Source organism: Calonectris borealis, chromosome 2, assembly GCF_964195595.1.
Source record: "Calonectris borealis chromosome 2, bCalBor7.hap1.2, whole genome shotgun sequence".
Lineage (NCBI taxonomy): Eukaryota > Metazoa > Chordata > Aves > Procellariiformes > Procellariidae > Calonectris > Calonectris borealis.
This window is the reverse complement of record NC_134313.1, coordinates 164,814,036-164,841,591: the sequence shown is the minus strand read 5'-3', so window position 1 is coordinate 164,841,591 and position 27,556 is coordinate 164,814,036. Positions and strand designations below refer to the sequence as shown.

Genomic DNA, 27,556 nt, shown 5'->3' with positions numbered 1-27,556 from the left:
ACTGTGTAGGCTGAATGTGATCACATTCCTCATGGATTTGGCAAAAATGCATGAACTTGACACGTGAATGTCCTCTCATCAAATTTCAAGTCAAAGTGCCATAAACTGAAAGTCCAAATGATTCTTACTGCAATGACATTAAAATTTGTTTTTATTTTTGCACGGAAACAAAGTGTTTCCCTATTATCTTCTTCTATTAAATACCTTCCAATATTTTTACCCAAACTTACCATTGCAATTAAACCTCATGCAGTTATCATTTCAGTCTAGTTAAAAAACAAGCAAACAAACGGCAGTCTAGTTAGCTAAGATATGACAAGGTTATAAAGTACTGAAATGGAATTATTAAAGGGCAAGCACTGGGCAAATTTATCTGGTGTTGCCTTTACTGGCTTGTAATAAAGAGATACAACAATATTGGATATATTTGGGAGAATGACCAGCTAATACTTGTGAAAGAAGGAGATTAGGTGAGATGAAGAGGAAGAGCAGGGAGAAGGGTTAAGTTCTTACTTTGTTAGCTCACCAGCTATCTAAATTCAAACTATGACATTTCTAAATACATCCAGCATAGGTTGTGTCCTGAACAAATATGTTCCAGATTCAGCCCCCTTTTTCAGATAACAAAGGCAATGAAGATAATGCATGTTCTTGAAATAGTTGCTGAAAGTTTGCTGAGGTCACAGTTTTCCCGGAGTTGGGTGACCCAGATTAGCCATAGGTCATTTTTCTTGGGGAGACTTGTTAATTCGTTATCATCTCAAAATAGCTTTGATTAGGGTCAATGGGGAATATTCTTGGGTCAGGAAATGTGAAGCCAAGGTAGGGTCACAGCTCTGGCAGCTAGCAAGTATTGCTGGGAAAAACCTGACAGAAATGGAGAGATCATTCGTATTGCCAGTTGATGGGAAAGCAACATCTAGGCAATGCCAGCTATTTGGGTGTTTTTTCCTCCAGATGCCTTGCAACACTCCAGTCCTGTTACCTCTGTTGGTATGCGTTCTCTGCATCAAAAATTGCTATCTGTTTGGACATTCTCTTCTGTGTCTCACAGAAGGTCGTCTAAAGAGAGCCCCTGGCCCCAGCACGCTCCTCTCTCCCAGACCCTAATAGGAGAAAGTTTTCACCGCGTCCTCAAGCGTAATTCCCCGGACACAGCCCGCTGGCAAAGGTTTCAAAGGAGTATCATCAGATGGTTGTGCGAGAATGAGCCACCTTGCTCAACGCGCGGTTGATCGCAACTCGTGACACCAAGGACGCCCGCAACCAGTTTTTCATGTGACCATGTAGGAGCAATTATCGCAGCTGGAAATGCCATGCGCTACAGTGAAGTTACTCTGATTAATGGTGGGATCTGCCTCACGCCCTCCCCAACCGCAGTTAGAGGTCGTTTAGAAATAAAAAAGCGAAGAGGAGCTCAAACAGACCATTAAACTGAACAAATCTAAACTGAGCTATGGGGGCTGCCACCAGACGATGTTTAAAAGCTAAGTAAAACCAAACCAAGCCCAACAAAACGTGTTAACTGTCATCCTAGGGAAAAACTCACAGAACAAAAACAAGTTTTAAGGTATCTTTTTCCTCTAGGCAGAATATCTGAGATACAATGGTATTTTCCATCAGGAAGGGTGTGCTAGTATTTTGTTGAATGCAGTTTTCAGACATCATAAAACTCTTACAGTCCTATCGCATGTACAGAATTAAATTAATTCGGGTTGGACAGGACCTCTGGATTCCAACTCACCCACCCCCTCTCTCAAAGCAGGGCTGACACTGGTGGTGGACCAGGCTGCCCACTGCCTTTGCTTCAAGGCGTCGCATCGTTATTTGTAGTGACCTCCAAAAGGATATGTTTTGAGGAGAGTAGCAGCAGATAAACAAGAAATGTACCCTTGTAAAGCCCTTGGAAGAGTAAAAACACCTTGGCAGCACCCGGTTGTAGTACATGAGAAAAGACTCAAATCTCCATGTGTGTCTCAGGTACCCGAATGTTGGAGACAGTGATGGCAAATCTCTTTTAGCCCTAGAGCTTAAAACCCAGCCATGTAGGTTAGGGGGGGCAGAAGATGAGAAATGGGTTAAATAAGGAGGGTCTGCAAAGATCGTATTCCCTCCACGCATGGGGAGACAGCTGAGGGCTTACGAAGGGACAGTGCAACCAGACTTGCTTTCTTGTTTGAGCATACACAGCTAGCCAGACTGGTCATTAGAAACCCAGCTTGGCAGATATATATATCTCAAAACCATGTGATGAATACCTGCCTGCTTGAGTTTGTGCTGAGGAAGCTGTATTTTCTTTGTGTCAAACCAACCAATGCTGTAACCAGCATTCAAAGCTAAGCAAAATACTGTTTTGGAATAAAAATGGATGTCCCAATAATTGGGAACTCCTGTGTAAAAGTAGCTACAAAATTACTGCAGTTTGAACACAAGGTACCAGACTTACTGGACCACAGTATAGAAGAAATTAATTGGTCTTCCTTCTTTATTGAAGAGAATCAGCAGCCCAATCCATCCAAAACATATCTAATAATTTTATGTAAATTCAAATGTATATATTGGTGTGAACAAGCAGCGGATTTGTAAAGTCTTTACTCATAAGCTTGAAATCAATAGGCTTGGCTGTCATGCATGCAGGAGGAAGTTTTTGCAGTATAGCTCCCAGACTTACAAAGAAATTTTTTTCCCAATGCACCAAGGTAATGCAATCAAGTCTAACAGCTGCATGATTATAATGCACCAGGCTAGAAAATGTGAATGTGAAACCAAAGGAATATTTACACAAAATGCATTGTATATTAAATTCCTCCTGCTTTTTTTTTTTTTTTTTTTTTGGTAACATGTTTATCATTGTGGCAGATGCTTAAGTAAGAGCTTTCTCTGTCACACCTGCAGTGGAGACTGTGGCTTAGGACACGTTTTAATCTGCAGTTTGTGATGGTGCCATAAGACACCCCAGTGACTGAAGGGAACAATTCCCTTGTCATGAAAAACAAATAAAAAGTAAATAATATCATGGTATACTGATGCATTTGGAAAGGTTTCTTGGTAAATAGGTCTCTGTTTTGAGAGAAATGGTATGTAGGTTCAAATATGAATTGAAAACAGATGTTGTCCTTGGACAAGTTGACCACTAATGCAGCTCAGTACAGCTTCACTGATTTACCAGCAAATAACTCAACCCTTTGTGGGCGACTTTTTCTGCTGTTCTGTGTTTCTGTTGAGCAGTAACCTACTACCCAAAAGGTAGTACCCATGGTAGAAATCAGTCAGTTTGCTCTCAAAAAAGATGTAGCCCAACATGAATTAGGGTGGCAAAACTAAGTCCTGACTCAATCACAAGGTGGTTGGCTTCTTCTACCCAACCCGTTTCCCGCTAGTGTTGATTTCAGGGAGGATAGCACAAATCTATTAGACAAGGCAGTATGAGTAATGCTGTTATAAGAAATGCCAAAGGGTTTATTCCTGCCTTGACACTTGCTGTGCTAAAAGGTGTTAATGAATGGTCTTTTTCGTGTGGAGAAAGTAGCTTTCTGAAGCTGGGGGTCTGCTGACCACCTGCCTTGCTGTAGAAGCCAGCTGGAGTTATGATTGCTCAGACCCTCACCAGGTCATGCCTTAGACACACTGCAATGTTCTTGATATTTTGGTTTCACAGAAATGGAAAAAAAACCCCACTGTTAGAATGCTGACCAAGGTCAGGTAAACTTTTTTGTTGGGTTATGTGAAGCTTCTAATTCAGCATTGAAGCTTGGGTCAAGGTCATCAGAACAGTAGCCTACCAGCACTATGAGGGACTTCAGAGAAGCACAGGCATGAAATAACAGGCAGTGAGGGAAATCAGAAAATTTGAAATGGAAGTAGAACTTTACTGATTCATTAAAAGACCTGTTTGTGGTCAATTTTATTTTTTACTTTCAGGTTTTTTTTTTTTGCTGTTTGATTTATGAATAGTTAAGAGTAGCATTTCATCTGAATTGCAGTCAGCATGATTATTCAAGGAAGTGCTACTTGACATTAGTAATTGTATCAGAATCTGGTCTAAACATTTCTGAATTGGGCCCAATCAAAAGCATGGGATTTAATAGCACTGTGATTTTGGGCTGACTCATCTGAGAAGCTATTTTGGATTTTTCAAGGTATTACTGTCAGTAACTAGGACTTTTTTTTTAGATTGGAATTGCATGAAAGCCATCAAAGAGCATTAAAAAAAAAAAGATTAGTGGTCCTAGCTAGCTTTCTGTCTTTAAAAATACCTCTCTGTACCTGTAGATTATCAGATGGAAGCTGACTGAATCAGCACTAGCCTGTTTTTACCATTTTGTAAGTATTTTCCATCACAAAAGAAGTGATTTTGGAACTCATGGTGCCCTGCTCATTAGTATTTAATTTGAAGGTGATCCCCTACTTTTAGCTGTGCCTGGGCTCAGGTAATCATGTAGGCTTCCTGTGTAGCGGAAAGACAGAGGCAGACTCCTCCAGGGAATGATTCATCCAACTATCTTACAGTGGGGAAAACCACTTCCTGGAAGATCCTAACCTTTTCCAACGGTACTTACAGAGCATTTCTACTCTGTAAGAGCATGACAGAGCATGTCATACCTGTTACTAGCTGAGCCTAGGCATTTATCTAAAAGACTAAAAAGCCACGTATCCATCTAGGAAGTAACTGAGGAGAAACAAGGGGAAGGTTTCTGGACAAATGTTTTAAGTCTGAAAAATGCCTATTTTTTCCAAATGAAATTGTTTATGGGAACAAGGTAGGCTCATGGAAAGTTTATAATTTTATTCTGTTAGAAGCAATAGTTACCTGCAGTTCAAAGGGGGATTTCTGCTTCACATGAGAAATCCACACTTACATAGTGAACAACCTGCTCATTAGGCTGTTCTCATGACGAATGAGGGATCTAAGCCAAGTCTTTGACCTTCTTGATCCAAATCTGAGCTGACAATGAGGTGGCCTGTGCACCTGCATAACAGCACAGGGTGTGGACCAGACACCTGAAAGCTGGTAATGACCATACCACTTGTGGGGTGAGAAGTAGCGTAAGAGTTTTCTGGCAGCACTGCTAAGAGATGCAACTAATAGCTCCCCTGTCCTGTCTTGCTGGTGGGATTCTACTGCATGGGCATCTCTAAGCAGAGCTGCCATGTAAGTGTGTTAGCTCAGGGATCCTGGTACCATGCAGTATTGCATACCTGAAGTCTGTTCCATGTACCTACTTCCTAAAATATACCCAAATCACACACGTTACCGTCTCTGAGCACTGTATTGGTTTTTGCAAAAAGTAGTGACTAACATGATATCCTTTTATCCCTTGATGTGATTCTTTGGTGTTCAGCATTGAAGTGCTTAGAGGGATAAAACTTCCCTTTGTTGGAGTGGTACCTGACCTACAAAGAGGCAGAAAGCTGCTTCTTACACTTCTATCTTCTCCTAGCATTATGTTCTTCTCAAATAGTTTGATTAAATCAGTGTATTTCAACTGAGCCCAGAATATCTCTGAATTCCAGAATACAGTGGTAAACTGGGAACTGGTGTGGGTCTGTGTGACGGAGGCGTTTAGAGGACAGGTAGTTACTTGCATGGCTGTCCCATTACCTTTGGATAAATGGTTTACTGTCCTGTTAGTCCCATACCAAAACCTCATATATCCAAGAGGTTATATATCCAAGAGGTTATATATCCAAGAGCTCATCTACCAAACATCTCAGAAATGTGAGGGGAAGGGGAGATCTGGGAGTGGTTCATGTATGAAACATCCTACAGTTCTGCTGCTCCATAGCAGGGATCTGGGCTAACAAAAACTTACAGAAAATGCCACGAGGACCACAGCAGACTTAGCAGCTCTCTTCCTCCTGGCAGAGCCTGCTGCCAGCAGAGCCCCACTTCCAGCTGCCTGGGAATCCCGGCATCCTGGGAGTTGCACTTGATCTCCTCGCATATCACACGCAGCTCAAGCGCCTCTGTTATGCCACCTTGAATTAGCAGCACCTGCTGTCTGCGTAACCTTGGCACTCACCCTCTTTCCTTCCCCAGCTTCCTTGCCTAAATATTATTTCTACTTGCAATAACATTGCATTACATCACCATAGTGAGATGTCCTCTCTTGTCACTTCTGAGCAGTTGTTGTATGCTTCAAGACATGTTAGTGACCTTGACCACCTTTCACCTGTGGAAGCAGTTGACCTGTGATTTTTTTTCTCTTGATGGGATTGATAAAGCTCCATAGCTAAGTCTCTTTCTATACAACACATGGATTACATGTAGGGTAAAAACATTGCTTTCTGAAAATAATGTAGTTTCTGAGGGTCGTTCTCATCAGCAACTGTTGTGAAATTTGAGTCAAATTATCTGACATAAGGCTGAATGGCCAGCCTGGAAAAGGACAAGTCCTGGCTACCAGGGTGTCCTCTCACACAATTTTAAGTTCTTACCCAGCACAAGGCAATGCACATGGTGTTTTTTAAAATGGGAGAGATGGATCTGTCTGCTACCAATGATGATATCCTTTTGCTATAACAAATGAATGTTGCTAAGGAAACTGAAAATGGCCATGGTTTTGCCTACCAGAAATCCTTGTGTGGTCCCCATTACGACCACAGCATTTAACTATCATATGGTATTTGTCACTACGGTCAGAAAGTGCCATGAAACATCAGTTGGAAACCTGCTGTGGACTGGATATCTAAATTTCTGCTGACATCAAAGGGGATTTAACCACCTAAATATATTTCCAACGTTGTTCTAAAGCCTTGTTTAAGCTCCTGAGAGTTCAAGAGATCAAAATCTGCATGTTGGTCCCATCTGCACTGTAACACCTCCTCTCCTCATCTCCCTTTCATCAGATTGCCACTTTTAATCAGTAATTCTAGTGGTATTGTAGTACCAAGAAAATATCCTTCCTCCATTCAAAAGGATGTGGAAACTGTTGGTAATACCCTGCTAGAGTCATTAGTCCTGATCGGGGTGCTGCCTGAGCTCAGTTAACACAATGAGATCGACCTAGGGCACTGGTGACTCATGGCCAATATATTCTGTACCATAAAAACCATTGGGAGAAATCACTGGGGCATGTTTTAAGTGTTTTTGAATGTTTTTTTAATAGAGGAATGAGAGGGGGAAACGGAAGGCAGAGCAGAAGAGGTTGGTGAGAAAAACAAGGGAGGAAAGACTCCATGCAGCAGCTTATTGCTAGAAGAAATCTTGTTTAGCAGTTCCTTATTGCAGTTTTAAGAACTAAATGGGCTTTTTTAACAATTGCTTTGTTTTCGTTTTGTTCCTTTTCAGTTTGTGTGCGATTCTTCCCATGCTGTTCAGTGGACGTCACAAAATTTCCAGGCAAAATTTGGTGGAGGCTGCGGAAAACCTGCTACAGAATTGTCGAACACAACTGGTTTGAAACTTTCATCATATTCATGATCCTGCTGAGCAGTGGAGCCCTGGTAAATGTGACAGGATTTCCTAGCTGGTTGAAAGTGGACATGGGTCTCAGAGAAGGTGTTCTCCAGTTGGCTGTCTCTAAGATCTTATGAGCTCTTACTGCTCATTTCTCAAAGCAAAGCATGTTTGGGGCTAAAACAGGTCTTCTGCTTTTCTGATTTCACCTGCCTTTATCACATGGAGGGGAACTTTCTTCTGTGATAACATAAAATTATGATGTGCACACATTTTGAAAAGCAAATCCTTAAGGAAGTCTGTGTGCAGAAGTATCCCAGAGTTACTATTTCAGCATCCCAAAACTGCTCCATGGCAGTTCCCATCTGGAGGCTTGTATTTTGCTCCAGGGATGGCTTTTTTTTTATTATTTTTCCTTTTTTTAAGCACATTTTGAAACCAGCAAAGCAAAATCATAAAAGACGCAGGGGGCACTGAATCAGTGCTACACATGGAGCTAGTGGATGCCTGTCATGTTTTGAATACACCTTAGCTTAAACCACTGTACCTTCCCTGCACAGATGGCTCCTGCTTGCATCCAAAGGAATGTGTATGTATGGAGGTTGGTTGGTCATTGCCCAATCCTCTCCTCCTGAGATCCCACTGCGTACTGGGATTACCTTCTCTGTATTATCAGCCCTGGGCTCTTCATAGCGATGGCAGCATATATTTATGTTGCTCATTTACATGTCAGGAATGTCACTGAAGTTGGTGGGATTTCTCTCAGGTTTTTTTCTGGGTTTAGAGCAAAGGGGTATATCAAGAGTTCTCCAGGCTAAAGTCTGATGGTCGCTGATCTTCTCCTCTGTGATGGAGTAAGAAATACACCTACTAAATTTGCAGGCAGTGCCATGTTTGGACAGGTTATCCGTGTATTTCTGGTGGTCAGGATTAACTTCAGCCAAACGGATGAATCTGCCTTAAATAGTAAGAGGAACATCATCTTAGAAAGGTGCCTGCTTCACCTCATCAGGAATTATCAGGGGCAGAAAGGCATGATGCAAGATGACCGGTAAGGTAGCAGATTTACTAAAAAGAGCTGGAGAGAGAACAGGCAACAAAGGGCATAGAGTAAACTCCATCACAGCACCGCACAAAAGCCGAACACCCCACTGGGCTGTATAAATAAGCATGTTCTTCCACTCCAGTTGGCATCAAGGAGGCCTCAGCTGGAGCACTGACTGCAGCTCTTGGCATTGCACTTTGGGAAAGACATGGGCTAATTGAAGAAACTCCAGAGGAGAGCAACACAAATTATCAGTGGCCTAAAAAAAAGAGGAAAACACAGAAGTACTGGGTTTATGTAGTTTTAAGAAAGTCTCTGCAGGGAGACAAGAAGGTGGAAATAACGTAAACGTTGAAGCAAAAAGGAAAGGAATGGACTGTTCTCCAGAGATGGGCTGAAATTTCACCCAGGGGATTTTATTTTATTATGAAAAGTAAGAGGCTGAAAAACTTGGGTAAATAGTAGGCTGCTGAAAATTGTCATAGCTTTGCTGAAATCAATGGAGTCTGACAGTTTTTGCACCAGCTTGAGAATCAGCATGTTAATTTTTTAACACATTTTAAAGGGGGCATGTTCCTTGCTATAATACACTTTAGATGAATACACTTCCTTACATATGTAATTAAAAGTGCCTTAGATACTGAACACTGCAATATAAATCTCACTTAATTTTCATTGCATGCATTCATTTACTTTTTGCGATTTTCAGTTTAGCCACTGCAATTCTGTATAAGGGCAAATTATGCTGCATTTTCTCACATATCAGCGCTGCGCTTCAGTATTTGGACTGGAGATGTTGGAGGCAACACACAACTTTTTTCTTCTGTTATTCTGGGGTGAGCTCTTCCAAAAACTGAGCTCATCTGGCTACATCCCTGGGACATGCTAAGTTCTTAAGGGATTTTAAAAGCCAGCATATATTTGTGTGTGGTACTTAAACCATCAGAATATATCTATAGCTTACTGCAAAAGATCCAAAACCCCTTCTTATGCATTTAAGCCATAAGCACCCAAACGGGGAGCCTGTGTTTTAATAGTAGTTTTGGATAACACTGCAGGTATCCTGTTTAACTCTTTTTTAACACATAAAGCAAAGCAGAAGAAATAACCCTTGATGATGTTTTATATTGCAAAGATCTCATCCGTTATCACTGTGAAAAAATGCAAAGCACCAGAGTTTTGTCATTTGGGTACTATCCATAGCTTGTGCAGAAGTACAGCGCACCTGAGGCATTCGGGTAGGGTATTTTTCATCCCTTATTAAGCTGCTTCCTGACTCACAGTGTGCTCTTAGTAGACAAAACACAATGTACTTTTTGACAAGTTAGTAGAAAATAGGGAGAGCAAAGGAAGGAGAGGAGGAAATCACTTTAAATAGTTTGTTGTTATTTTTGCAGTAATTGCAAAGCACAGCAAGTCATCTGACAAAGTGAGTGAGCCCTTACAAGAAGTGATAAACTCCAATCTCGCTGTGTATTGTTTTCTGTGGCTTTCTCCAACAGCTCTTTCACACCCTTGAAATATCATTTTTGAAGGCAAGATAGGAGACCGAGTTGCAGTGAAAACGTCACCCCAAAGTGTTGGGACAAATGGACAAGCTTTGGCACGGACTGCCAAAGCTTTCTTGTCAGTTTAATTACTGTTCCCTGGCAGCAAAAGAGCAGTGTGACTGCTTGAGTGACAAGTAACACACTTCTTCTATCTCCAGGCACTGGGTGTTTGCTAACTTTTTGAAGTTCCTCAGAAAGTAGCTACAGATCTTGAAATATGTAAATGCAGATAATTAAGATGATTAACACTGACCCTCTCAAATAATGTTGTTTCTTGCTGCCAAGTGCTCTGGATCACACGATGGGATGAGAGTAACATATCAAAGCTTGGGTTATCCAGGTTACAGAGACACGGGAGCAGCTTGTGTAATGACAGTCGCTAGAGTAGCCGGGGAAGCAGACCGTAACCACTGCTCGACTTAGAAGCCCCAAAATGGGCCGTATATTTGCAACCCTGACACTAGGATCCTGCATTTTATTTGACGTACATTATACAGTGAAAGCTAAATTATGAGACAACTTTATTTCTTTCATTTTAGTAGGCATATTGGTTTACGTCTTAAATATTTTAAAGGGGTTATTAAGTTCCTTGTATTTGATACAGATACTGAAAGTCCTTTGATGATGCCCTGCATAAGATTAGTTAAACAGATGAGATGGGTAGATAGATACCTTGACCTTTAAAACATAATTGTTCTGTTAAGTGAATAATAATGAGCATTTCTTGAGGCAGATAGCTGTAGCTACCTGAAATGTGATGGCTGAACTGAAGCCAGGGAACTCCGGTACTCTATAACACAGGCAGGTTAATAACCCAATTTGTCATCATTAGCAATAAGACGTATTTGACTAAAAGTAAGGGTTGGATTCTGCCTCTTAAAGACAGGCGTCCTATGCCCTGGGACATCTGAGGTGCCCCGACAGCAGTGGCACAGCCAACGGGAGCTGAGGCAGGATGCCCTCGGGCAGCTTGGGGTGGTGTCTGGCTCACAGATTCACCTTCCCAAATTTAGGGTGCTTAAGCCTCAAAGATGTCTTGTCAGTACAGCCAGTAGAGGTTGGAGAGAGATAGCTAAGCATGTGTCTGTTATAAGGGAAAGCTGAGCAGATCTCTGTTAGGTTAGGGTCAGTCCTGTTTGTGCCTGTGCACTCTTTCTGACGTAACATTAAAATATATCAGAAATCACAGACAGTACCTGATATCCCATCAAATAATACTACAGACTTGCAGTGCAGCACCGATGCTTTCAAACACAGCTTAGGAGAAGGTTTTAATCAATTTTTTGTACTTCCAGGCTTTTGAAGATATTTACCTTGAAGATCGAAAAAACATAAAAACCATGCTGGAATATGCTGACAGAATATTCACTTACATCTTTGTCTTGGAAATGCTCCTGAAATGGGTGGCTTATGGCTTCAAGAAGTATTTCACCAATGCCTGGTGCTGGCTGGACTTCCTTATTGTAGATGTAAGTATCATTTTGGAACTACGATGCTTCTTGTGTTGGATTTTATAATGCGTAAGAAAGGGCTGTTAAGTCTGGCAGCTTTGCATTTGCAAAATGACAGCTGTCGCTCTGATTCTGAGTAACAACCATAGGCAAAGCTCGAAGGAGGTCTTGATACGTAACCGTGCATCCCCAGGAATCAGCGTGCCAGAGCGGAGAAGACCTCTTTGTGTCGTTACGCAGAGGTGTCACCCTGCTAATTTGAGTCACATTCCCTTCTCATCCCTAGGAACTCGCTCTTTCTTTTAGCATTTAACATCTCGTTCCACACTCCCGGCTAGCACAAGGTCCGGTTACCTCCGACTGCTCCCCGCATGACCTCGACACACAAGTCTTTCAGCAGATTAGAGAAGCTGTCCTTGGCGTAGTTTCCCAGCAAGGCTGCCAGCGGCGTGTGACAGTATGTTAAGTACCGTCTCCCAAGTATTTACCAGTGAAGGAGTCCAGAAGAAGGTGTGAATAGTTCTCTCCTCAAAGTGTTTTCTTTATTACAATGCCTTACCAAATACTCTAAATCCTTGAAATAACACAATGCTTAGTTCTCCTATGAGGATAGTCCTTAAAAGCGAGTAACAGTTGAACAAAAGGGAGCTTATGCCCCAGGAGTGTTGCTAGTACCAGTCATGTCCCCTCTAAAGTTGCCTGGATGTGGGATCTGCCAAATTCAGAAAAAGCCAGCAACACCGCATCCTCCAGATGAGGTGTAACGTTCATCATAGCGTACCAATAAGGAGGCAATTATCTCCCTGAGGCCATTTCTTATTAGCTTGAGGTATTAATGTGGAAGGCTGGCACAGCTCTGACATGACTGTGTAACTTATTAAACTTTTGATAAATTATTTTTCCCCATTTTACATCTGAACCTTGACTCAGGGGAGAACTGCACTTTCTTTGGCCCCACTCCAGGAAAGCACTTCAGTGGGACGATTTACTTGTTTGAAGTTACGGACGTGTCTAAGTGCACTGCTGGATCAGAGCCTTTGGAAGCTTCTCCAGAGCTTTAATAAATTGATTTATGAAAAGGAAGTTCTTTACATAAATTGTAGGTCATAAATTCCTCTTTGCATACATGCTTGGAAACCTCTTAAAGGGAAGGCACTCATTTTTCACAGATTAGCTTCAGTAGAAGAGGAAGACCTGGTTTAATTATCTAACCACAAAATTGGAAACCACCAGTTCCTAAGTTATAGCCCAACTCCGAAAACTGTGCTCACTGTGGTTTAGATCGAGTGACATAGTTTTTCTTTCCTGGTTTCTCCATCTGTAAAATGGGACTAATAGGACTCACCTAAAGTGTAATATGGGCTTCCAGGAATTTGTTACTGGAGTTATTGTTTTAACGAGCTTCTGAAGAGTAGAGGGGCTGGATGAGGACTGAATATTGTCACAACTATAAGTAGGGGTCTTCCTGATAGGAACAACTTCACGACGAATTCACTGAAACAGTTTGGAGCTCTGCTGCATCATTAACAATTTGAAATGAGTTCCATGCTTGTTAGAAATACATACTTTATAGCATGACATCTAATTAATACCAAAGAGAGTAAAACAGAAACTAACCAAATCCTGTCCTCCGTGCAAAAAGCCCTCTTGGCAGAGGAGCTACACGAGAATGCAAAGTCAGTATGTAACCTAAAAATTTAGGCATGTGTTTGCTTTTTAAGTGTGGGCTTTGTGAGTATAATGACATGTTGTAGAGGCTGGGGAAAGGGGCTTCACCTCCCCTGCCACCCATCCAGAGCACGGATGGCATGAAACAGTGCTATGGGGGAAGGGGGACCACGGGCCCCTGAGGCTCCCCTTATCCCCAGCAAATCCACCCCAGGGCCTTTTTACTGACCTAGAGGTATTTATTTTCTTACCCTGCATTTAAATGTTGTTTTTGCAGGCTCCCGATCTAGCCAAAAAGGTGCCCTACCCTTGAGTTGGTTTAGTTACTAATCGACTCTAGGAAATCACTTGCCCTTTAGCATTCTCAATGAATAAAGCTTTTCCCCATGCTCCATTCTTTTCTTCAAAGTCATTTCCCAATGCGGATTATGAGAACCTGGTACGGTATTTTTAGCGGGTTTAACAGATGCTCTTCTCCTACCCTATTGCTCACACACCCCATCACTCTGAATTGGCAGAGTAACATGCTATCATTTTTCCAGCACACTTTTTACTTCAATTTACATTTTCTTTTTGGTCCTTTGAGAACCAAATCACTGCGACTGAGCTGCAGAAGGGAGTGAATGGGTGAATTAGCTGCTCCAAAAGAAGCAGATGAACCACTTGTGTGATTTTCTCAAATTTATTTGTTTAAAATTATTCACTTAAAAATTCCTGATCTGCAAATTATTCCTTAGCAGTTTAGTATCGGTATTCAAAATTCAAGCTGTGATGGTTGATTTTTCATTGGACATGTGAAACCATCTATCATCTGTGTTTTCTCATTGTACAAATGCAACTCAGAATCCTTTTTCTGTTGTGAATAATTCATAAAACCAGCTCAAAATTTGCAAGTATTCACTATTTCTAAATGGGAAGTGAACCCAGAGTGGGTATAAGCATATTGCTGCTGAATTTTTTTTTTTTTTTTAAAAAAAAATACTTATCCTGCCTTGTGAAAGACCTTTGACACTGATTTGGGCCTGTGGAATAGCAAAGGCTCCATCTCACAATTGTGGATTACTAAAGAAAATTCTGTCTCACAAAGCCTGAACATCAAAACACACAGTAATCCACAAACTGAGACCTATTTTTGCTGGATGTAGAATCTCTAAAGGATGATCTCTGATAATGGGCTTCTCTGCATCTCAAAGAAGTGTGCTAGTGTTGCAAAACCGTAACAGAGTGCTTTTAAATACATTGCAATACAATAAAGTCCTATCAGCAACGCTGCAACAGATTTCTTTGGGAGGAAGGGAGAAAGGAGTGATCAAACCACAAAATACAGGCTCATTTCAACTTAGAGCACCTGGGAAAGATGCCTTAGATGTCTGCTGAAATTCGGATGTACTGAACAAAAAACATTAATGTTTATCTATACTTGTTACCTCCCTGCAAACAGCAAGTATACTGCTAAAAGGAACCCTCTTCTACAGGCAAATACAGCTTTTCTATGCACATGAATTGGAGCGACGGCCACTCAGTCCACAGCTCTTTGCAAATGAGGGAAAAGCAGAGACCGTAGTATATCTGAAGTGCAGACAGACATCAATATCACCATCAGGAATGGTGTTTATGCACAATCCTCTTTGCTAGGATGCACAGGCAAATATTTTCACAAAGAATGGATATTTTCCAAGCATTCATGCAATCAAAACCTCTTCATACAAAGCAGATTAAACAAGGAGCCTGAACTTGGCCAGAGACGCGTGGCATTCAAAACAAATGTTTATGAAAACTGCTCTCAACCAGGCATGTCCTGTGACAGGCAGACGGTTGGGTTTTAAAACAAGGGGCAGATAAACTCCACTGGTTGTGCATACTGGTGTCATGTCTGATGTTCCTTTCAATTGTTTCCTCTGACCTATAAATATTATCTTGAGCTTATCTAGTTTGAGTTTCAGCCAATTCATTCTGAGCTATGTCCCAGTTTCTGCTGACAGGGGATGGATTGTTCCATTGCAGTGGTCAGTTTGGGAAAGGCATCAATCTGGAGCTTAGCATCGTTCAAAGACGGGAGGTGTTGCAGTCAACAGCTTCTTCGCTCGCTGATCATGCATTGAAGGCAGAGGGGAGAGACCGGTACCCTACAGAAGCTGTCATGAGAAAGCTCTCAGGAAAGGGATGTAAAGTGCCTAACTCATTAGTAAGAATCCTCACAAAAAAAGTCACAGCCAAGTTTCATTGCCTGTGGCATACACAGAAAAATCCTCTTAAACAGGCACTAATGTCAGATTTCTACAAAAGTCCATTATCACAAATCCATCATCTCCATTGCAGCTTTTGGGTTCAATTTAATTGACCAAAAGTTAGTCCCAATCCAGGCTTAAAAAAAACTGATTGTCATTTACTGATTTCAGAGATGAGGGGAGGTGAGGGTTTCTCCACCAGTTCTTCTGAGATTATCCCATCTTTCAAGATTTGGTACTTGGGAAAGCTAATTTTTTAAGCAATTGCTTTTTCAAAGATGCTGGCAGCCTCCTTCCCCTTCAGTCATCTCCAGCAGTGGGTCTTAACGCAACGTCCTGCAGCGGGGAGGGGAAGATCATCTCTAGTTCTCAATTTTTGCCCCGATGCCCCACCAGTTTCTCTCCAGCTGAGTCACCACGGAGAAAGATTGCTCCTTCCATCACTTTTCCCGTGGAGGCAGGGGCTCACAACAGCTTTAAGCAGTATAATGGTCTGCAAAATAGTTCAAGCAAGGCTCAGCAATGGATTTTGAGGCCAGACATCTCATTTGAGTTATTCAACAAGTCCACTAGGCAGGATTTTGTAGATGACTTTATGAAAGTAAAATATTATGTAGGTTTCCCCCCTGCATTTTGTGAATGGTTATAACACAACACATTTCTGGTGTTTGCCTGGAGCTGCTGAGTTTGCACCTAGACGTCTGTATTCCCCATTGAGCAGCTTTCCAAATTTCCTGCTCACTGCCAAATTTCCTATTTGCTTGTTTGAGAACTGCTCATGGATGTTCGGTCATTAAATGCACCATCATTTTCTCTGAATGCTTAAAAAAATACAGATATTGCGTTTTCCAAGATAGCTTCCTGGAAAGCACATGCTCTAAGATTTCTAGTTAGGATACTTCACTGCCAGACAAGTTAAAAAGCAGCTAATAATCTTTGAGTTTGAGATGAACAATTTAAAACAGTCTTTCTATCCCTGGTTAACAAGTGAATTGAATTAAATTATGCCCTTGTGTTGGATTGTCTTTAAGTGACAATTAAAAACTTGCCGTGTGAAGTAAATATTGATGGCTTCTGATTACTTTAATTGTTTTTTCCATCTGTATTCCCTGTTGATTAGCAAGGTGATTTCTGTTTGCTTTACCAGTAATTACACAATCTGCTGTAATGAGTTGTTCCCAAACAGCACTGAAATCCAATTTGTATTCTTGGGAAACTATCCTAAAAGCATGCGAATTTCGTCTAGTTTCTGTTCAGAAAAGCTCACAGGAACAGAATGACAAAAATACAGCCAAGGCAAAGTAAAAATAATATAGCTTGTCACTTGGAGAAGCATCTTATTAGCGCTCTCTGCAAGTTATCAAAACCCCACGGGTTACAACAGAGTACTATTACTTCAGAGTTCATTTTTGACTCGTTTCTTCCAGTTCCTCAAAGCAAACGCGCATGTGGGTTTTTTGAAGATCTCTCAGTGCACGTTCTTCTGGGCCTCTGCTCATGGCAGATAACTACTAGGAAATAGAATACCTCTCCAGAAGCCAGGGAGCTTGGTTTTGAAGAAAAAAAAAAGAACAAAAATGCTGGTTTACTACGTATTGGCTAATTCAGGATAAGTGGAAAAAAAAAAATTCTACGTGAAGATGAGATAAGTGGTTTTAATGTGTGTTAGCAGGTCAGCGGACGCTGTAAATCTCCCTTCTGCCTCCCCACGCTTTATCTCAACATAACACATGCAAAAACATCCAAATGTCTTGTCTTATCTTGGTTTGCCCCTCATGTTAGTTACCACATAGATGCTGAAAAAGAGAGCAACCAGGCTTTGCCAAGTGGAAGCACAGGCTTGGTTTCCGACAAGGCACAGCAGGACAAAGCACGCTGCAGCTGGAGGAAAAGGGACAGTCAATGAAGGTGAGGAGAAAAGCCCAGCAGTAAGTGTAGCTCACTGCCTGCCTACACCTTGTGAAACGGTTGCAATATGAAGAATTACTGCAATTACTGAAGAATTTCAATCACTGAGGGAGAATTTCAGCTTTTGAAAGTGGCGTAAAAAACCCATCTCGGCTCAGATTGTGCTGAACGAGGTTTACCAGCCATTTTTATTTCCTGAAGTAATTTAAAGATGGAACACATTTCAATGTCCTTTTTTAGAAGAAAATGCTTAAAAAGAAAATAATGAATAAAACCCTTGAGCTCTTGCATGCATCTTGCTTGGCCCTTTCCATTGCTGTGAGCGTAGCAGCCAAATTCCTTAAACAGAGATGTTCTCCCTTGCACGGAGGATCAGAGCTGGGACAGAGATGTAGCCTGTATTTAACAATCCAGACAGAGTCCCACATGCTCTGCAAGGACAGAGGAGGATTGTCCTACAGTTCCTCTCCCTGATGATCGGCACCTTTACAACCCCAACCATTGCAGACTGCGAAACATCTTCCCACCACCCTTATGGCTCCATCCAGCATGGCCAAGGGCTGCTCAAGCGACTGGTGCCAGGAGGAAGGGGAAGGAAGAAGTGAAGGGAGAGATGTAGCCTGCAGAGGGGTCAGGGATTCTTTATTAGGAGAGTGAGAGATCAAAGGAATTGGGATGAAACTTGAAAGCTGTACCTCAGTGGGGTAGAGACTTTGTGCTGGCCTCCTACCCTGGTATGACTGGCTTTGGGGTGCTTTGTACTAATGTAAATGAAGGTGAAGACTCATACTTGCAGTGTGTACTTCTGCTTGTACCGTTGTCCTTTCTGGCAGAAATCAGGGAACCTATAATTCTTCAGAGTCCCTCTCCATCCTAGCATATTCAATACAATATCAGGATCAATTCAGGTTCAAGAATCCAACTAAACAGAGATGATTTTTAAGCTAAGACAGTCATGTTTCCCACATCAACTTGGTATTTTTCATCTTGATTTGGAATATCTGATTAAATAAATGCTTTAGGGAATTGAGCAAACCCAGAACAGCACCTTGTGGAAACAGCCCAAACAGATTTTTCTCTTCCCCCCCCCCCCCCCCCCCCCGTTGTGTCATATGTAAGTAAGGTTGCTCCTAATCCTTCCCAGAAATAAGCATCCCTTCAGCTCAGCACCTAAACTCCCACCGGCTGCGATGGAAATGGAGCAGAGTCGACGGGACTGAGGCCCCAGGGAAATGTTCTCTCAGTAATCACTATGCTCACCCCTGGCATTATAACTAACACTATCTTCAAATAATAAATAATAATCAAGCATATTCCCATCCACTCCTGACAACAGCATTCAGCATCAAGAAGGTACCCTGGGATGAATCGTGCAGTGTTTTTGGAGATCTTTTCAAGGGGAAAATATCTTTCCTCTTCAGCTGCCCTAAATAAAGGCTGTCTCTGCATGGCATCTGGATGAGAAGCAGAACGTAGTTGATGATAAAGAAATTCTTTTACTCTAAATCCCAGTAGAAATAGCAGACTTTTCAAGGCAGCTGCACCCCGCACAGCCACTGCTGCTGCAACAAGGAGAAATACTTTGAGTCTTGGCCGAGGTTTGGCTGCTCAAGAAGTGTCATGTGGTCCCCAAATCCCTCATCCATCCCTACCCAGTGCTGGTAAACAGGACTCGGAGGTCTGGCAAAGTTGTCTGTTTGCAGTGAAAGGGTGAATTGAGACAGGCTGAAAATCCATTTGGAAAGGGTGGGGTGGGAAAACTGCAGATCAATAAGTCGGTTTGCCGTCTCACTGGATGTAAGCTCGCAGCAGCAGGTCGTTCGACTCGCCCTCAGAAATTAGCTGAGGTTTAATTCTTGATTCGCAGCCATCTGCCTTGGGAATTGACTGGAGTTGTTAGAAAAGCCTGGGCAGGTGTAAAGGAGGTGACAGATTAAGAGAACAGCAAGACGTAAAGAGGTTCTTCTGGAAACCACCAGGAAGCAATTAGGATGCAGGAATGATTTATTTAAAAGCATTTAAGCCAACAGGAGTGGCACATGCTGTTTGCAACAAGGCTGCCCTCTGAAAAGGAAACATTGCCTTGAAAAGCGTGGACGTGAGGACCAGGAAACAAGCTGAGAAGATGGAATATTAACAGAGTTTCACAGCCTTGGTTTGAGTAGTAGATGGGGAAACAAAAAAATAAAAAAAAGAAGAGGCAACATCCTGGAGAAAACAACATGAGTGGATGATGTAAAAGCCTTTTTAACCTGAGTTATAAGAAGTAGCATCGGGCTTTGCAGGAGATAATTTTTGTTTATAATTAATCTAGGCACTTGTATAGCCCGTTGTGTTATAATACATGAGAGCACTCCGCAAGCAGTAATGAACTCTACTGCCGGTGAGGGAAGCTGTTCATTAACTTATTTGCAGATGCGCTTTCATCTCCATGCCACAGACTAACTCCAGACCAGCCCTAAGGAGTTCTTCGTCTTTACCTGAACGGGAGGGTTGTGATTCAAGGAAACAGGTAACAGAGGTGGGAATTTGGTTTAGGTCACCTTAGTGTCTGTCTAGTGTCCTAATTTTAAGACTTTCCTGTAACTTTATGCCCTTACATTCATAACATGCAATTTCTGGATTGGCAGGTGCAATCATACAGTTAGGCATCTACATGGCAGAAAATGCAATGTCAGAGTGAAAGGGTAAAGAGATATTTAAAAAAAATAAGGCAATAATAAATGTCTGCTCAGAAATGGTAAATGCTAAAGGGAATACCAGCCTCATTACAAGCCTTTTTCTCCCAACAGTATTTCAGAGTGGCAATAAGAAGTTCCATGTATTTCAATTTATTTGAAAATGCCCCTTTCCCTGTAGTTTTTCCAGTTTGCGTTTTGGGTACAGACCTAATTTTGTTCCTTTTCAAATCAAGGGGAGCAATTTGGGACCACAGTCCTGGCTCTTAAAGACACTGGGCTGCCGCTCGGGCTGTGAAGATTTCTTTGGGTAATCCTATCCTTGGCAGCAATGGCCAGGAGAAACCAGACTGGATTGAAAAGAGGCACTCAAAGTAATCCAAGCTCTCTTTCTTCTACTTTTTTTTTTTTTTTTTAAAAAGCACAGCTGGAGAGGGAGAGCGAGGTGTTCTCCTGGGGCACGCAAAAAGCTATTGGAAAGCACTGGGGGCCTGCATTAACTGAAACTGCTTATTTAAATAAGTGGCCAGAGCTTTCAACTCAGCTGCTGTGTTCCCTTTCGGATGTCCTTTTTTTTCCCTGCTCCCTCCCCTCTAATTTGAACAAGCAGGTTAATTTGACAAAATCCCTGGCTGCATAAAACATATGCTGTGGCCCAACCTGGGAAGGAGGTCTCCTCTTCTCTCCGAGACAGCAGCTTGCAGGGAATCACTCACAGCTGTGACTGCAACGGGCAGACATTTAGCAGAGGTTCTCATTGCTCTCGTGGGTTTTAGGGTTTGTATGATCAGCCAAGGAGGATTTTTACCATTGCCCAGGCAGAACTCCTTGTTCCCTGGGCTCTGCTATTAATTCATCTCAGTGGGGATCTGGGGTTAATTCACAAAATGCAGCCTATGCCGAGTAGCATCTGCTTTTGAATGGTGCTGCTCAGGTCTGCTTCCAGCTCGGTCCAGTGGATGCTCGCTGGTTATCTGAAATGGTGTGCTTTTAGGTGGTGGGAAGGAACGCGAAAAAGAGAGGAGCGGCTCCTATTCCAGGTTAAACCCATCACCTTGCTATAGGAAACGCTGTCAGACTTGGGTGAAACACTGCTCCCAAAGATTGCGCCCTTCGGATTACTGCTGCCAGCAAGATTGCATGGCTAGGGAGTCTGTGCATGCTGGTAATACACTATTAAAATGTATGTATATAGGAAGGAACACCACTACTGATATAAATGCAATAGCTCCTTGGGAAAAAGAGTCTATGATCTTTTGATTAAAGACCGTTTCCCCTGTGTGTGCTGAAAGGAAGCTGCATTATTGCGCTTCCTACTTTATAATTGTTTTTCTGCAGCCTTACAATTCTCTTCTGACAGTTTTACTGGGGTTTATATTGGTTTACAACACTGATTTCTTAAGTCACTGTCAGATAGTGAACACATATATATCTATGGTATAACTTTATCTCTGTGTGTTCATAGTGAACAATTTTAATTGTCAAAAAATGCTGCATATCGGTTAATTGATGAATTGCTGTGAGCACACTGGGAACCTAGCACTACATGGGTGCCACCTGGGTACAAACACGAGTCATATTTCTCATCTCAAGAACGACAATATTCCACTAAAATAGTAAAACAAAAAAGTGGCAGTTACTGAAAAATCGTCCTGATTCCTGGACACTTTTTTTTTGTCACATATAATCTAGTAGTGGATTGTCAAAATAATTAAGAAATTCAGACATTAATCTCATTAGAACACATCAGCAACAACTTTGAACAGTTATAAGTGAGGCTAGTCTCTTTTCAGAGATCATTGCCTGTGTTCTGGCAGTCTAAATTCATCAATTCTTCTTGATTTTGCCCTGGAAACACATATGAATGTCATACAATGGGGCACTCTGTCTAGACCCGAGCTGCTAATGCCACTAAACCAAAGAGATGACAGGAGGTTGGCTTTCAAAACACCAGCCCCAGGCCTTGTAATCCCCATGGCTGGTATTTCTAGTGTTCAATGCAGTCACGAGATTTAAAAGCGCTCATTTTTTCCTTGAGCGTAACACTGAAAATGGCAAAAATTAAAGCTGTGGGGTCTCCCTTTACCCAGCTCTAGGAGGCTGCCATACAAACCACTATAAAATCTATATATATGAACTTGCATGTAGGAATATGTAGGACTACAGAAATACGAGTATATAGGTATATAAATAGTATATATTTATAGATATCTCCATAGGTACAGAGATATAGAGATATAGACATAAAGCTATCTTTGGGCAAAGAAAGTAAGGAACAGGGGCAACAAACTTCCTTCAATGCCAGGATAAGAGAGAGCTCAACACCACCTGCCTGTCTACATGGCAAGAAGAAGCCAAGGTGTGCAGGTAGCATCAACGTGGCTTTGCCTGGAGCCTGGGCTTGGCTGGGAAACCCTTCCATTGAGCCAGGCAGTAAATGCTGACTCTTTCAGGGTTTCCACTCTTTCAGGATGGAATAAATTTTGGGAATTCACTGATCAAGGCTGAGCTCTTGTTGGGCTGTGCTGAGATGACCTGAGGAAAGCAAAAGGGAAGAGCTGCTGCGTGATTGAAATCCTAGCCCATGTGGTTGGTGAGACTTTTGCCATTAATGTCTGTGGAGGCAGGATTGCGTGTGCTGAATTATGAGGACCACTCCCTGCCTTAGGGACCCTCATTGCTGGCCAGGTTGTACACTGGGGCTCACGCTAGATAGCAAATTCCAGTGAGGACGTCATCCTGGGGACTTCAGAGGAGCCAAATAAACAGCAAGTCAAGGGGATAAGGAACAGTCTAGAGCTAACATGGAGGATATAACTTGATTAAGTTAAGGGAAGGAAGGTTTAGACAGAAAGCTGTGAAAGCTTCTTAATAAGATCTAGCAGGTTCTGGAAAGACCCTCAAAGGAGATGCTAGAAGCAAAGCATCTGCAAATATGAACAGTAATAAGGGACAGAAGAAGTGCACAGGAGGATGAGAGACTCTGTAGCTTACCCGTTAGCACACGTGCCATATGAAAGGTCAGGTGAAAGCTCAAGCCCAACAGCAGGTTGTGCATTTTATGGGAAATAGTAACTCCTTAGGATTTGCCTGCTCTCCGCAATGTTACAGTGCTGCCTGGTCTTCAGAGGTATTTTTCTTCTGGAAAACCTACAAAACTATTTGCAAAGAGGAAAGATTAGAAATGTGTGCCATATTGTGAACCTGGAGGTTATGTTGACCCTGCAGGTGTTTCCTGGGTGCCAGCAAGTTTCTGATACTGAGCAGAGCACAAAGCAGAGCCTTAGAGCAGCTCTGGGCTGCACAGCCTTGTAACAGGAAAAAAAAAGTAACAGAAAGAGCTGACTTCATCTTTTGCTGTGATTATGTGGGACAGTCAGGACCAATTTTGAAAACTGCTTGATTTTTTTCCTAAAAATAGCCTTGCGGGTCACTTTTAATCAAGTCCAAATGGCCACGTCTCTGCGTTAGTAATAAATAAAATTTGATGGGGATACCTTCAAAACCAACAGCCGAGCATTTAAACAAGTTGTCTCAAACTCAGTTCTGACTCCAGCCTTGCAAATCATTGCCAAATATCACACAGCTCCACGGCCTAATCCTCTGAAGAGATATCTAATGCTGTGTAAATCTGTGTCAGGAGGACAACAGCACCTGTGACGTGTTTCAGGGTGACATTTATGGCACTCTAAAGAAAACGGTAACCCGCTCAGATCCGACGTCTGGTCTTGCAGGATTTGAACAGAGTATCTTCTGCCTTGAGAGAAAGGGGAGCTATAGGATATGAGGGAGGAAGCATGCAAATGCATGAACCAAGGCAGTTTGAAGACCTTGAGAAGATCTGACTTTCAAACATTGCAGGTGAAGCTAGCAAAGAAGGGTGTTGGGTGCTCTGTATTTGATTAATTTTCTTTTAAATCTACATTTATTTTACAAATGAATGAGCTTCCCTTGGTACATGAGTGTATGGATCTTGGTTTCTATCATTGAGCGTGCTGTCATTGAGCTATTTTTCTTATACCTCCAGCCTTTCTGGATAGGGAGCTCCAAGGCTTTGTGGGGTTAAGGCCGTTTTCTGCACTAAACTTTCCACCAAAGACAGAAATATGTTCCACAGTGTTACTCTTATCATGATATCTCAATAATGTCAATTATATTACAGTTTTAAGATGCCTTAGTTGAATGGCTTTAGTATATAAGTATGCTGTGCGTTTGCTTACTGCTATTAGACAAATCCTTCAGTCCTTTCTCCTTATTTAGGCAACATTAAGTCAATGGGGAGAGTGAATGAAAGGAGAAGGCTTTGGATGGTATGTTAATGCATATTCAGAGAACAGGATTTAATCAAGGCTGGTAAGAAACAGGGAAGACAGAAAATGGGTGCTGCCCCAGTTGGGAAGCGTTGGTGAGTTTAAGATGGTTTTGAAGTCAAACCCAGATTTTCACCTTTAACTGTGAGCATTGACTGAGCAGGATTTAGGTGAAAGAAGCATTACTAGTGAATATATGTCAAACCTATAGCATTTCTTACTCTAAAAGAACTTCTGAGGCATGCTCATGTCACAGGTTCAGATCTGCTTGCTTACAGATGGAAGCAAAGGCTTCACTGGTGATTTTTACCTCCCCAGTGTCTAAGCGTCCTAAAACATCAGACCTTGAATCCAGTCTGCCTGTCTACTGTGATGTTTTTATAGCACATGCACCACTAAAATGCAGAAGTGTTTATTATGACCTTCCTTCCACGTTAGCTCCTGGGTCTGTACATGAGAGGTGAGTTTGTGTCACACCTTGTTAAAGAGTGACACGTTAAAGCACGACAGTCAGCCTCTGTGCCACTTCGTCGTCTGCAGATCTGGGCCGTCTTATCCCGGCAGATATCCAGCCTGCTGCATCCAGCCCAGGCTTGGTGTCTCTAAGGCTGCCTTCCCTTAGGCTTGCTGCATGCCACAATAAAGCCATCAATAGGTAAATAATTTAACAAGTTGAACAAGTTTTACAAAGATGCTTAGTGTGCAGACAGCGCTGGTACATAAATGAATGTGCGTTCAGGAGAAAGGAAGGTTGCTCCGTAGAGGACACTAGCTCACGACTTAGGGGACCAGGCTCGTCTTATCCTGCTTCATTACAAACCTCATGGGTGATGCTGGGCTGGTCAGCCAGCAGTGGGGTTCAGAGGAAAAATCATCCCATCCTAAAAAGAAAAGGAAGGTTTCCCACCAGAGCTGTCTGTGTTCATGGGGGAGCCTAGAGTTTCCTTTTACATTAAGCACCTATTTTTTATATAGTGTAGAAGAATCCCTGGTTTTAGACTTCGCTTCTATCTTTAAAATGGCAGTAAAGCACACTTCTTCCAGGTAAGCTTTGCACACTCACGTTGGTGCGTGTGAGACAATCCGATACCACGATGACTGGGGCTGTGAAAACAGCTAAGATGGGAGTAAGGGAACTAGGATGAGCAATACGCATAGGTCTCGCTCTTCTAAGAAAAGAGTATTTTATAGTATGTGAGGATTAATTTTGGCTCCTTTTTTAATCCATGCAAATTAGCATGGTACCTATGGTGTTGGAGAGCTGTTTGTTTCTCACTCCCTAAATTCTCAGGCTGTGAACACTGACTTGAGCATGCAAAACCCAGTTGCTCCACAGGTTTGTTAATCTGACCCATAATCTCCACTGCCATTCAGTTCATCCAGACTCCAGTCCTGTGCCTGACAGCATCCACATTTCTGACCAGCTGGGCACTACAAAAGCTCTGAGAAATGAAGAGCATTGGAGCCCCTCCATGCTTTGGAAATATACAGTTTATATTTGGAAATACATAGTTTATTCCAAAGAAATGGTCTTTAAGAGATATGAGCCTCAACGTTGAGCACCTGTCAAGTTTCTTTCTCCCTTAGAGGCTGTGTAGAAACCAGAAAAAGTGCAGAATCAAAGATCACGTACATCATTCTTTTAGAATCTATGGTATAAAGTCATGTCTATCAGCAATCTAGAAGACTTGTTTCTAATTAGTAAGTTTAAGATTGGTAACTGAATGGTAATGCTAAAATCTTTTATCTCTGCTGGAAATGGTTAGATCTTACAGGTGCTTTTATCCAGAAAGCCCTACATTATAACACTTATGTGACTCATCTTATTTTCAATAGTGGAAGGTACACACACCTTGAGGAGCGTACAGGAAACCTACAGCCCGGGCGTCACAGAGCAGTGGTTTTGTAACGGTGGTCTCTTTTCTCATCAACTTTGTGCAAGCTGACGTTAGGAGGATTTCTGTGTGCTTAGTTACAAGAAAACTGACGTCTTTGAAAGTCTGTATTTCTATAAATTTTGCATTAAACTGGAAACAAAGGTTTTGTGAGTTGGTAAGAGTTCTTTCATGTGTGGATGTAAAAACCTCCTTTTTTCTGTGTTGGTCTAATTTAATGGCTACCCTTTAAGGTGGGGGGGATTTCCCACTGTTCCAGCTGTTTCCAACTAACCAGCTGTTTCTTTTCAGGAAGGAAGATCAGAAGAGAAGGAAAATGGCAGGAGTGTACTAACAAACTGGATTTTTGCTTTGTGTCTCCATTCAGGTCTCTTTAATAAGCCTCATCGCCAGTACACTTGGATACTCCGAGATGGGTCCCATTAAATCCCTCAGGACCCTCCGAGCCCTGCGACCGTTAAGAGCATTGTCACGATTTGAAGGGATGAGGGTAAGAGTATATAAAGCATCGATCAAAGCTCAACTGTGTGACATCCAGCATGTAGCAGGGAACAGTTTGCATGTGGTTTTGTCTTCATTTGGTCTGCAGAAGGAAATGAATAATAATGCTATATCAAAACAACAAAACCAGAAATCCCTCCTTTGTCTTGATTGCAGTTGTATCGCTGCAGCTTTACCCTCTGGTGGATTTAATGATAAACTAATCCTGCTCCCTAACTTGTCATATTGCGCTTTAAAAAACAGCTTTTTGGCTGAGGAAACATCTGCCTAACAATTACCTCTCAATTATAAGGCGTATCAGGGGAATAACCAAGCTACAAGTTTGCTCCCTGCTTTTGACATGTATTAAAATGAGACTGACTGGGAAAGTTCTTAAGGACTTTTTCACTAATAATTAAAGCAAAAATTAGAAATGCTAAAGATAGGGAAAGCAAATGAATGATTATATAAAATCTTTCCTTTGAACAGATTGCAATTTTAATATGGAATGTCAGGATTAACATTAAAGCCATGTAGCTTGTGTTTGTTGCTCCATCTTGTGCATCCATCTCTTTCCTTTCTGCATTCCTTTGCCAGCATGACTATATCAGCACAGCTTACCTGCTACACTAATCAATTATTGTCTAGATAAGCACTTTAGTTAACTCCTTGCACCATTCATGACTTGCAGATGATGACAACTGTGTTCTGTATGAGCTGAGGTTACTGCTAATCTTGCAGATTGCGTTGTAAGATAAAGGAAATCTGTGACAAAATTACACGTAAAACAACTTACGTTATCTGATGATCCCAAATCTCTCTACTAGGCCAAAGAAAATGCCATAGCTTTCATACTGAGGTATATTCAGGGTGAAGATTTTCCATAGACAAAAATTTGGTCTGAATCATCAGTAATTAAAATGTGTAGTTCATGCACTGAGCTC

The 27,556-nt window shown here is 41.9% G+C and overlaps 1 protein-coding gene across 4 annotated transcripts in view; it reads left to right on the top strand.

Moving 5' to 3' along the window:
- Window positions 1–27,556, top strand: part of SCN5A (sodium voltage-gated channel alpha subunit 5) — a 173,758-nt gene that overhangs the window by 127,120 nt on the left and 19,082 nt on the right. For all 4 annotated transcript variants that reach the window (XM_075144250.1, XM_075144249.1, XM_075144251.1 and 1 more), the window contains 3 exons: window positions 7,292–7,446; window positions 11,290–11,463; window positions 26,500–26,622. In XM_075144250.1, coding sequence (XP_075000351.1) covers window positions 7,292–7,446; window positions 11,290–11,463; window positions 26,500–26,622 — 452 coding nt within the window. The remainder of the gene's footprint in view (window positions 1–7,291; window positions 7,447–11,289; window positions 11,464–26,499; window positions 26,623–27,556) is intronic.